Source organism: Belonocnema kinseyi, chromosome 10 (assembly GCF_010883055.1).
Source record: "Belonocnema kinseyi isolate 2016_QV_RU_SX_M_011 chromosome 10, B_treatae_v1, whole genome shotgun sequence".
NCBI lineage: Eukaryota > Metazoa > Arthropoda > Insecta > Hymenoptera > Cynipidae > Belonocnema > Belonocnema kinseyi.
Genome location: NC_046666.1, coordinates 107,966,832 through 107,979,888, shown reverse-complemented (window position 1 = coordinate 107,979,888; position 13,057 = coordinate 107,966,832). Strand labels below are relative to the sequence as shown.

The following is a 13,057-nucleotide window of genomic DNA, read 5'->3' as shown; positions in this document are numbered from 1 at the left end:
CGGAGGTTAGTCGCTTCTCAGTGCTGTAACTTGTAAATGCGTAAACATAAATGGCTGAAGTTTTGACAGGCGTCATTTGAAGGATCAAGCTCGTCGAAAATGATTCACATTAGTGAATACTAATGCCATCTCTTAGAATTTTCAGGTACTTATCAGACTGCCTAGTAGTTCCCAAATTTGTCGGGCAAGCTCGTGAGTGCCTGTGAAAACAGTCCCAATCATTCATAATATTTTTATAATTATTTATGGAAAAAAGTGATGAACGTTTGTAGACTTGGCATATCGAGTTCGTCAATTATTTTTCAAAATTCACAGATTATTTACGAAAATAGATCAATGACCGATCAATTTTTCTTATATCCGAGACCTAGAAATTTTTGCGAAAATCTCGTTCAAGTTTTAACATTCTAGAACACTACTGAATGTGCGGGTACATGTTACTCTTCATTCTGTTAATTTCGAATATTAATTTAAACTAGTCGCATCGACTTGTAGGTCACCTCGTTTAATGATTACAAATCTTAAGGCGTTCCGCTTCCTACATAAAGATATATTTCTATATATGATTTTTTATGTATTCCAATAATTCGGTCATTATTTAAAAGCTTCCGAACACTCCTGATAAGAAAAAGGTGAATTTAAAAATTCTCATTTTGCATCATTAATCTTACAATCTTTAAATTACGAAAAACTCAATGGAAGCAGCTAGCGGTATTTCGATCAAAAGACTAGTAACATGAAGGAACAGTGTTATTTATTTGTAATTCGTATTCTTCTTCTTCGCGTTGCCGAGCGGACTCTTGCCACAAAAAACGCAGGTTGGAGTGACTAAAAGTTTCTCGAGATGCAGTTTGCAACACTTTAACCTTGGTATTCACTTTCAATCTTCTTTTTCAGAGATTCTTTAGGTTTTAGTTGCCACTTGAGTGATTAGTGATTTACAAGTTGTATGTACGTGTGAGCATGTGTGGCTACAAACTTTTGATAATATGATATTGTTGCAACAAATAAGAATAATGAAATATGTTTAGAAAAATTCAGATAAACGGAAATCACAAAAACATTAATTACAAAGGTAAGAAAATACAAAAAATTACCACTACGAAAAATGTGTTAGTTTAAATAATTAAACTTCATATTCACGTCACTTTTCGACTAAAAATTGCACCCAAGGAACACGCCTTAAAAAACGCACACTAGGGTGGCCCAAAAAATTGAATTTAAGAAATTTCAACGGGCACGTGGACCAAATTGTTCTCTTAGGCAAATAAATTTACCCATGTTTTTTTATTTGCAAAAAAAATATTTTTAGCCGTTGCTCTAGCCATTTTTATGTCACATAAAATGGCCACATTTAAAGGCTTATTGTAAGCCTTGGATATACTTGCGTAACTTGATATTTTGAAGAAATATTTTTTAAACTATTGAGAACAGATTTCTAGGGGAAAAATTCATAAACTTTTTATTTAATTGAGAAAAGAGTAAGTAAAGCTGATAAAAATTGACACATTTAAGTTGAACACCGGCTGAAGGGACTGCAGGTGGACGGCTGCAAAAAAAGTTGACGCTCGGTCGGGCCTCTCATTGTGCACCGCATTTGTTGGGTCCCAAAATACGGTCACTGACAATGAGTAGAAAGGCAGAGTAATAATAAGTTAATAAATCTATAACTGCTCTTTGGGTCGAACCTGTAGCTGGTTTAGACATTTCTGTTTTAAATCAGGAAACTTTGAAGCCCCAGAGCAACGGCTAAAAATATATTTTTTTGAAAATGAAAAAACATTTGGCAAAGTCACATTTTTGGTAAATCAAATATTTCAATGTTATATGTTGCAAATAATTCCGTATTTTAGTATATTATTCAGAATTCAGCATAGAATAAGAATCTATAATACATTTCGAGTGTGAATGAATGTAAGCAGGTAAGTCGCGAAATGAACGTATTTTCTTCGCGTTATAAGTTCCTTAATCATTAGTAACAATAAAATAATGTGTTCACATAACTTAAAATTCGGGTAAATTTAACCAAAATTTCTGGTAAGGTTAGGCAGAAATCTTTACTATACTCTGTTCACCGATAGAACGAAATCGGCCCCGCAGGTTTTATTTTTAAGGAAGGCGTCGACCAATTTTTTTCTTCGTTTTTCGGCCAACTACTTTTGAACAGTTCTTTCAAATAGACTGACCCAAGAGCTCTCTGAAATTTTTTACAACCTTGGTTATAGGCCAGTGAACGAAGCTGAATGAGGAGGTTTAAATGGAAATAATTTATAATAATAAACTTAGTTGTCAGGAAGCTTCCTTAGGGGGTCTTGAAACACCTCCCAAAATTCCGTAAATTTGGGGGGGGGGCGCTCGAGCCGCCATCTTCCAATATGGCGGATTATTGAATGTTCTTAGATTTTCCGTGGGAACGGCTATTTTTAGAGCAAAAAAAGTTATATAATAAAACACTCTAAATTTTCTTCTAAATAAAAAAGGTTATATAAAATATTGCCATAAAGTGAAAAGTTTGCCCGAAAAATTGAAAAGATTGAACATTTTTGGAAGTTCATTATTTTTGCATTTATGAGCGATTGCCTTAGTGAATACGAGTGCAGTTTATTGTTTCGAGCTTGGCTGAAGGTAAGCTACCGTGCAATATCGATAATTTGTTTGTAGCTATCTTATTTATTTAATACTGAAAATTATTTTGATCATTTTCAACGCTTAATTTGAAAAAATTTTTAAATTTTAAATTAATTTTTTGATATTCAAAAACGCCTTTTTTTGAACCTGTGTCAAAACTCTCGAAAAATCCGAGTTGAGTCTGGGGGGGGGGGGGGTAATAACGATGCATTTACTGCAGGCCCACTTTTTTCTTCAAACGGTAGAAAACATAATGCACCCATCGTAAATAATCTCAACTCCTTCCATGTGCCTGGGACCCTTCAAACTGCATTTCCCAGGGCATGAAGCGACCACTGTCATGAGGCCACAGGCGACTATCGGCATCCCTCTTCCGCCAAAGCAAATACGCGAGGGCAAGCGAGAGAGTAACGGACCTGTTAGTACAGTCAAGCACAGTCATTTCTATTTTTGTAAGAGAACCTTTCTTCTCCCGCTAACATTTCACATCTATTAAATGCGTTTTTTGTATCAGAAAAAAATCATTTCATTACTGATTTTTGCATGAAGCATTCCAAAGGTGCTCCAATGATCTTATCAAAATTCAGTAATGTTCGGATTAAAATTAAGCTTACAATCAAGCTGTGAAGTGAATTTAAACCTTTCGTTCGACATGGCTCAAAAATACTTCTAGCTTCACATCTACTGTTGTTTATATAGAAAGTCATTTGTAAAATAATAATTTTGAAGACAATCTAACAAGAACAGAAAATTATTAACATTCCATGAAATAATTCAGATTAATACTTCAAGGATAAGAAAATAAAATAACCATTTTTGTATCTCCATTCTTCTCCCGCTAACATTTCACGTCTACCAAACGCGTTTTTTGTAACAGAAAAAAGTCATATAATTACTGATTTTTGCATGAAGCATTACAAAGGTGCTCCAATGATCGTATTAAAATTCAGTAATTATCGGATTAAAATTAAGCTTATTATTATTACTATTATTACTTGAACTATATATTTACTATTTTTAATCAAAAAATTACTTCGGAAAAATATATTTGGTAACTAAACGCTTTCATTAAATTAAAAATATTGGCTCAGTGTAAAATATTAATTCATGTTATTTTAAATTTTCTTATGACAAGCAGTAATAATTATTTTATATTTATCAATATTTGACTGTTTATTCAAGCAATAAATCAAAACCGAATATTTAAAAATAAACAATTTGAAATTTGATTATTTTACCTGGGAAAACTTAAATCGTAAAAATTTCGAATATCTTTTGAGCTTTGAACGTTAATATTTTGATTGTTATTTAAAAAGAAAGGTTTAGTGTCTAAGTGAAATGTTTCAATTTAGATTTTTAAATAGCAGTTGGACCCTTATTATTTCTAGACGAAATTTGAGTAATTTTAATAGGTGTTTGGAAGTTTTGAAAAGATTAAAAATTAATTGAAAACTTGAAATGATTTCATATAATTTAAACGAAGTTTGTACCAACAAAATTCGGCTAGTCGAACCGAAATTTAGGTGCAAATAGGCACAGCATAATTTAAAATAAAATGTCGATTTTTGCAGATTTAAAAAAAATGATAAACTTTCTAAAAATTGTCAAAGGCTTCAAAATAATAAAACATTTACGTTAGATTCCTAGGAAAATTGAAAACCATTTTTTATTTTGCAATATTATTTACAAAGAATACTTAAAAAGATTTTAAAAGATTTCCAAAATTGTTAAAAGAGTCTAGAATATTTTAACATGATTTTTTATAATTTGCGAAATTTCTAAAAGTTGAACAAAAAATTATATTAATTTCAAAAGACATTCAGAAGTTCGAAAAACATTTCAAAAAGAATTTTAAAGTTGCATATATTTAAAATAACTTCTAGATTTAACAAGATTTTGAAATAAAATTTGAAGTTTTTAGTAGTTGAAAATTAGTTTGATTCATTTGTTAACTGTAAAGCTTGATTATGAGCTTACTTTTAATCCAATCATTCCTGAATTTTAATACGATCATTGCAGCACCGTTGGAATGCTTCATGCAAAAATCAGTCATTTTATGATTTTTTTCTGATACAAAAAACGCGTTTCATAGACGCGAAATGTTAGCGGGAGAAGAATGGAGATACAAAAATGGTTATTTTATTATCTTCCCCTTGAAGTATTAATCTGAATTATTTCATGGAATGTTAATAATTTTCTGTTCTTGTTAGATTGTCTTCGAAATTATTATTTTACAAATGACTTTCTATATAAACAACAGTAGATGTGAAGCCAGAAGTATTTTGGAGGCGTGTCAAACGAAAGGTATAAATTCACTTCAGAGCTTGATTGTAAGCTTAATTTTAATCCGAACATTACTGAATTTTGATAAGATCATTGGAGCACCTTTGGAATGCTTCATGCAAAAATCAGTAATGAAATGATTTTTTTCTGATACAAAAAACGCGTTTAATAGATGTGAAATGTTAGCGGGAGAAGAAAGGTTCTCTTACAAAAATAGAAATGACTGTGCTTGACTGTACTAACAGGCCCGTTACTCTCTCGCTTGCCCTCGCGTATTTGCTTTGGCTGAAGAGGGATGCCGATAGTCGCCTGTGGCCTCATGACAGTGGTCGCTTCATGCCCTGGGAAATGCAGTTTGAAGGGTCCCAGGCACATGGAAGGAGTTGAGATTATTTACGATGGGTGCATTATGTTTTCTACCGTTTGAAGAAAACAGTGGGCCTGCAGTAAATGCATCGTTATTACTTCACCCCCCCCCCCCCCCCCCCCCCCCCCCCAGACTCAACTCGGATTTTTCGAGAGTTTTGACACAGGTTCAAAAAAAGGCGTTTTTGAATATCAAAAAATTAATTTAAAATTTCATAAATTTTCGGATGCGTTGTTAAGACATAAGGAAATGTAAATGACAAAGTCTCTACTTCGAGAAATGAAAGCAACTTCATCAAATTAGGCGTTGAAAATGATCAAAATAATTTCCAGTATTAAATAAATAATATAGCTACAACGAAATTATCGATATTGCACGGTACATTTTCCTTTTCTTGGGCAAGGTGCATGCAGAGAACGAAATTTCGGCTTTTCAGAATTTTGTTCTCTCGGTGAACAAAGTATAGACAGTTTTCTGGTTGCTCAGGAATACAGCGTTCCGGTCAACGTAACCAGATATTCTGGTAAACTCAACCAGATGTTCTGGTAAGCTTAGCCAGACGTTCTGGCAGGGTAATGAGTCGCATTACTCGTCTATTTTAAAGCAGCTTTCGGCTCAGTAAACCGAAAAATGCTATGGCAGGCAATGGAAGGCAAGGGAATATAGGAAAGGTTAGTGAAGAGGATAACGGAAATTTCGACTGAAACCAGGATTAGATTAAATATAGGAAAGAAAAAACTGAAGATATTATAGACAGGAAAAGGTCTTGCACGAAGGTGAAAGGGAAAGTAGGAACGGTTTATGCGTAAGAGAAAACTATAATCTCTAGCATATGTGGGCGACGCAGTTCTGTTAGCAGATAATGAAAAGGGGATGATCCTAATGATAAGAATTGTCGAAGAGTATTTCGGAGCAAACGACTTGACAGAAAACGTAGATAAGAATAACAAAGTGAACAAGGTGAACAAGGTGACAGTGGGAATTGTGGAGTTCTAGTAGGTTTTTTTCAGGCTGAAGGGGGAAACGAGGCGCAGGTGAGGAAAAGAATCGAATCGTCGAGTACTTAAAGTAATTGGCCAAGTATTGGATATAGGAAAGAAAAGATTTGATGGCGATTCGAGGTTGAGGGTCTAGTTGTTTGATGCATTGGCTTGGGCGTACTGGGAGTTAGTTAAGTTACTCAGGATACATGCTAAAAGAAGAATTTGTGAGGGAAAAAATGATAGCTAAACAAATTGAAAAAGCCTGGAATTTTGAAGAGAAGCTAAAAAGGAGACAGAGAGAGGCAGAATAGCACAAGTATGCATGCGCGAAATCTAGAATAAGTAGGTGAGAGGCAATTTGGGAAATTCAAAATGGGAGGAAGAAAGAAAAAAATGAGCAGGGTTTGTGATAGAAGAGGAGGGGATATAGAGCGACAGGGCAAAGAGTTAGATATATTAGTAAGACAAGGAGAAGAAAGAAGGAAAAATATTATGGATTCGAGTTGCAATAGATGGTATATGATGGTCAAAGGGTTGGCGGAACCAGACTATGTGCGAAAAATAAAAAAGGAAGACGAATGGAGCAGGGTGGTACGGTTTAGAATAGGAGAAGGAGTGTGAGCTTCTAAATATTGGATGCATGAAGAGAAAAAACTGTTTAGAGCATGTGAATACGAAATAGAGTCATGGGCGCATGAATTAGAGAGGTGTATTGAAGAGGAAGGCGGACAGTTAAGTCTGGATGAGTGTATAAAATGGATTTTGAATGGTAATGGACAGGGAGTGACGTGCATTAAGGAACTAGAAGAAGTGACAGAAATCAAGTGAATAAGCCATAGGGCAAAGGAAAGTAACTAGTAAAAAGTTTTTTTTTAAATCAATGACAAACTATTTTTAAGGTAAGAGGAAATGGAAGCCCTGGAAGCTCGCTTATTTTATAATTTTTAGAATTAAAAGTATAAAAATTGCTGTTAGTTTTTATTAAGGTGAAACATTAGATTATAAGTAGAGGTTAAGTTAGATTAAGAATGGAATGTTAACATATGTACAGGGAGCGACGGTCCTAAGCCCCGTAAAAGGGAGGGATTACATATACATATACATACATACATATATACAATTTCTTTAAGTTATTTATGTATTTTGCATAAAATCCGTAAAATAAAATACATTTTTCAAGAAATGGTAATTTTATTAAACAATTGAAAGTATTCATAGAAAACAAAGTAGTACCTAATTATATTTCAATCTCTCGAGAAAAGGCAAAAATTAAATATTTAAACACAATAAAATTGCTTAGACAGCTTATACGAGTATGTCACCAAGATTTTTTAGATTACATTTTTCTCCCGCTAAAATTGTTTAGTAATATTATTTATTAATTAGCAATGATAAAAGAACTCCTAACGCCCATATAATACATTCATTTCGCAACTTTCCTATAAGAAAGAGTTTACGCCAATTAAAAAGTAGTTAACAGCTGACTAGATATTCTTAAATTTTTTATTAATGATTATTCATGAGAAAAAAAATTTTAAAAGCGTTAGTAAATCGCAATCTTACGTGAAATTCCAATTTCGTGACTTTTGTTGGCATTGGAACAAAACTAGGGGGGGGGGGGGGCAGCAGAGAAATTCTAAATAATCCACCAATTATACATAAGAACCACCTTAGTGACTATTCAAATTTTTTTTTCAATTCTGACAACAAATGAGGGCCACCCCTAAATTTTAACAGTTTGTAATACTCGTTTAATGCTATTCTTAATATGCACGTACACTGGACTACCGCTTAGCCGGTTGTCGTAATACCTGATAAGGTGATCCAAGGGGTCGAGAGAGAGGCGCTGCGAAGTCACCAGAGCAACTCTACAACAACGCAGAAGTGTATGAAAAAAGCAAACGGTCGGCGGTTAATCGGGTCGTCCGCTCGCAGGGAAACAAAAGGAAGTGTTTAACGTTTGCACATCAATATGAACTTACAAAAGAAGTACAAACAGGTGCCAAAAAAAAGCCTATTTTATAGGAATATGCTATCGTTTAGAATACGTACAATTATGTGATAGCTCGCGAATTTGAGTTAAGGAATACTTCGAAAAGTTATGAATATTTAAAGAATAAAATCTTCGAAAATAACTGATAGTGAGTTGGTAATGAAATTCTTGATTTTTTCTTACTTTCTGCTTCCAAATATGTATGTGCTTTAATAAAGTTTTAATTTCGAGCACAAACCCGGTATTATCTCTTACATTTACGTAAATGGCAATTAAAAAGTTGTATATACAGTTAATTATTATATTATAAAAGCAAAATGGCAAAGGTACAAACAAAATATTTTTTGTTATAAAGGCCATTAAGGTTACTCCCGAAACAAGCGTTAAAGCGGAACTCCGGTGTACACAAGTTTCAAAATATTTGTAAATTATCAGACAGGTTTATACATTTACTGTTCCTTTATTTAATTTATTCAATTGCAATTAGATATATAGTTGTATCAAACTACCAATTCACATAAGTGTATATTGTGTTAAATGAAAGAATTGATAATGTTCGTGAAACGTTTAGAGTTTTTGATGAACAGTTGTGTTCGGTGGATCGCAGCATCAGTACATGCAATAGGTGAAAGACAGCTTTGTTTTGGAAGAACAATCGAGTTAGTAAAGTGTATACTGTAGAGGACGAGAAAAAAGAGACAGGCAAAGCCGAAGGCAACGCTCGGCACTCGAGAATGGTGTGCACTTGGTTTCGCTGACGGTCTGTCAATCGAAAGCGGGTCGCGCGGCGCGGCAGACTGGCTTTGGTTTTATCCCTACTCCTCGCTATCAGTTTGGACAGAAGCGCTAGTATCTCCTGAGATTCGAGGTCGTTAAATCTAATGATATCAAGTATTTGGCGAAGGAAATAACTGAATTTAAGTGTGCAAACTATCTTTTTGAAAGCACTAACTTATCTTAAATGAGAAATCAGTATTTTTCTACTGGAATCAAATAAAATATGCTCCTTAATTTCAATATTTGGTTCTGAAGGTAAGTTGAGGGTAACCTAAAATAACCTTTAAGGCTTTCGTTACCTATAATAAAGGAATATATCTTCCTGAATTTCAGGTTCGTACTGCCTTTCATGCCTTACATGTTTGCTATTTTGCAATACATCACAATACAAAATGTAATGTGAAATTACAATTTTGGTATTGTGACGTGAAATTATAATGGATGTATTGTAAATAGAAATCCTCGTGTATCCGCCGCTGCGAAGCAACGCCATATTATATGTATCAGCTGAAAATATGCTTTTTATTTTGTGCAATATCGGAGTACAATAATTTAATTAAAAGTAAGGCAAAGGTAAGCTTATATTAAATCGAAGGTTTTCGGGCAATATAGACTTCCTTCAGAAACAGAATAAAAAATTGAAATTTAGGGAAATATTTTTTTTCATCTCAAAGCAAAAACAGAAATTGGTATTTTTGTAGGAACTTTTAGAATTTTTTTATTTTTATACTACTAAATAATATAATCTGAATCAGAAATTTAAAGTTTGAAAATAATCGATATTTTTCATGAAAAATGCTATCAAAATCTGTAATATAACCTACAAAAACACATGTAATCTATTCGTGAGCTATGTGTTTTCGGGTAGCTTATGTTAGTGATTTTGACAGAATTTTGAATAAAAATGATCAATTGTTTTCAAACTTTCAGTTTCTGCTGCAGATTATATAATTTCGAGGTAAAAAATAAAAACCAAGACATTCTAAAAGTTACCGCGAAATACCAACTTCTATTTTTGTTTTCAGATGAAAAACATATTTCCCTAAATTTCAATTTCTCATTCTGTTTCTTAAGGAAGTCTATATTGCGCGAAACCCTTGTAAATAATAAGTTTATTAAAATATTTTGATTTTTATAAAATAAATTTTGTAATTAAAAATTGTTTTAATCCAATCTACAAATTAATTCAATTCTGCAGAAAATGTAAATTGAATATAAAGGACTGAAAGCTTCAATATTTATAATATTAAATGTGAATCCCAGACTGCATTTACCCTTTTATTTTATATAAAAGTATTTAATGCAAATTTTTTTGGATGTTGTGAAATTACAAAACATTCGTTGTAATTTAACAATACTGTATTGTGGCGGTACAGTTTCATGTATTGTAAAATTTCATCACGTTTTGGTAATAAAGTTTCATTACATTTATTGTAAAATCAGAACAGAAATTTTTAACAGTGCAGCACGTGACCATTTATCTTAGTCACGTTCTATTCCAATACTTAATGTCGCAACAAAATCAGTTTCATTTATCAGCCAATATTTGGATTATCAAACCCATCAAAATAATTAAATTATTACGAAAATTTTTACTTCGCAACGTGAGGGTCTTTTGAATACATTACGTAAAACAATTTTCCAAAGATTTAGGCCCGCCCCTGTCCCCTTTATAGGGTTTTTTTCATTTTACCTGTAATTCTTGCAAGTTAGAACCCAACTTGCATATTTTCTAAAACGAATAAATATATAAGAACAACTGAGGAGTGTCGGTTAGGCGTGAGAAATGTCTGGTTTCTTATTAGAATATTACCCTTATTTTCAGTCAGGATAGAGTATTAACTTAAGGTTACATTAGCTCTCAGTATACATGTATTCTCAATTGAAGAGCGAGCATACCTGAATTTCAGGTGATGCCTGCCTGAATTTCAGATAGTCCTGACCTGAATTTCAGGAATCTTATTCCCTTAATTTAATATTCAGATGTAATTCTGAATTTCAGATTGCCTATGCTTCTTTTTGTGAGACCTGTCTGATTGCCTTGTGATCTGCTCACCCACCTCTATAACTTCTTTTGAGTAAATTAACAAATTAGGTTTGATGTTTCCACATATGTATTTCTCTGATGTCCTATAACTAAACAAAAGCTGATAATCCGAGTTTTTTTAGTAAGACAATTGCGTGAACAGCAAAAAAAGTACTTAATTTAAGTCGAAAATTCGGCTTATTTTAAGGTCGGGACGATCTGAAATTCAGAGAGGCACGACCTGAAATTTAGGTATGTTGCTCTTCAATTTAAAACATATTTATACTGAAAGCTAATGTAACCTTAAGTTAATACTCTATCCTAACTGAAATTAAGGGTAATATTCTAACTAAAAACCAGAAATTTCCCACGTCTTACGGACACTCCTTAGCTGTTCTTATATATAGTTATTCGTTTTAGAAACTATACAAGTTGGATTCTAACTTGCAAAAAATACAGGAATAGTAGGAAAATAGAAAAAACGACATAAAGGGAAGAGGTGCGGTTCAAAATGTTCGAAACATTGCGTTTTGTAATGTATTGAAAGGACGCTCACGTTTCGAAGTAAAAAGTTTCGTAATAATTAAATTATTTTGACGCGTTTGATAATACTAATAGTGGCTGACAACTGACACTGATTTTGCTACAGCACTTTTGTAAATCCGTGAAACTAAAACTCCATCAATTATGAAAACATAGTATCATAGTCGACACTGACTAACGCGACATGGAGTATTGGAGTAGGATACGACTAGAATAAATGGCAACGAGCTGTATAGTAGCGTAAGCTTTCTGTAACGTCATAGCAAGGTAGTACGAACCTTAAATTCAGGAAAGTATATTCCTTTATTTTAGGTAACGAAAGCCTTACAGGTTATTTCAGGTAATCTTCAACTTACTTTCAGAACTGAATATTGAAATTTAGGGACATACTTTACTTTATTCCTGTAAAAAAATGCTGATTTCTGATTTAAGATAAGTTAGTGCTTGATTATAGATAGTTTGCACACTTAAATTCAGGTACTTGCTTAATTCAAGTCAAATCTGAAATTAAGTCGAATATAACTTTAAGTATTTATTTTTACTGTGTATTAATTTGAGGATACTAGAAATACATAATAAACATTTTTTATCATGAGCGTATAAGCTAAGGCTTCCGGCCTTCTTCCCTGAGGCCGTTAAATACCTAATATTTGAACAGACCCATTTTTGTAATTCGTAGTTCAAACATACAAAGTTAGAAATTGCTAAACTTAAGGTAGGAAGCTGCGGAAGTATATCAAAGCAGTTTTCAAGAAACATAATAATCAACCTAGCGGTGCAGTCAAGTTTAATATAGCATTTAGCCTCTTAGCGTTCACAAGATATCACGAAAATTAACTTAACACATACACATCCATTTGGACGCATTCTATGTAAAATAATGCTCGAAAATAAGTTTTAACCAGATAAATTTCTCTACTGTACTACAACGGTGTAATACCAAACGTTAAATGGCTAGAATGCTACATAAGAAAAACAATTTCTGGATTCAAAAGAAGAAACGTACGTTTTTTCTTGGACTCCTCATGCATACCTCCAGGGGTTGTAGATCCATGGTTGTGATGATGGAGGGATAGCGGGTCCTGGGGGTGCGAATGAATGGCGTTAAGAGCATTTCCGGCAGGGTCACCTGGATTTAAACCAACCGTTACGCCCAGGTGAAGGGCACCATGTTGCTGCGAGTGCGCCGGAAGCTCCATGCTGATCATGTCACGCCACGCTTCGTCCAAATATCGCCTCCCACCACCCTCCTCCACCTTCTCGGATAACACCTCGTCGACAAGGACGAGGTGTCTCTCCAAAGTATTTCTTCGCCTGTAAAACATAATGAAATCATTTTGGCATTTGTTTAAATTGATATATGAAAGACGGATCGCGAAAAATAATTAATTTTGCAATTTACTTTATATAAGGTAATAAAAGAATAAAGTTTGGTTAAAATTTTTTTATAAACTCTC

General features: G+C 33.3%; 1 protein-coding gene across 2 annotated transcripts in view; it reads right to left on the bottom strand.

Annotated features, from left to right (window-relative positions):
- The window catches only part of LOC117182208 (paired box protein Pax-5-like), a 380,233-nt gene that overhangs the window by 304,537 nt on the left and 62,639 nt on the right, over window positions 1-13,057 (bottom strand). Inside the window, exon 2 of one of the 2 annotated variants that reach the window (XM_033375273.1) lies at window positions 12,634-12,914. In XM_033375273.1, the coding sequence (XP_033231164.1) occupies window positions 12,634-12,808 (175 nt within the window). In that variant the 5' untranslated portion in view covers window positions 12,809-12,914. Of the gene's footprint in view, window positions 1-12,633; window positions 12,915-13,057 lie in introns of those variants that run through there. The other variant, XM_033375272.1, reaches the window with a different exon arrangement.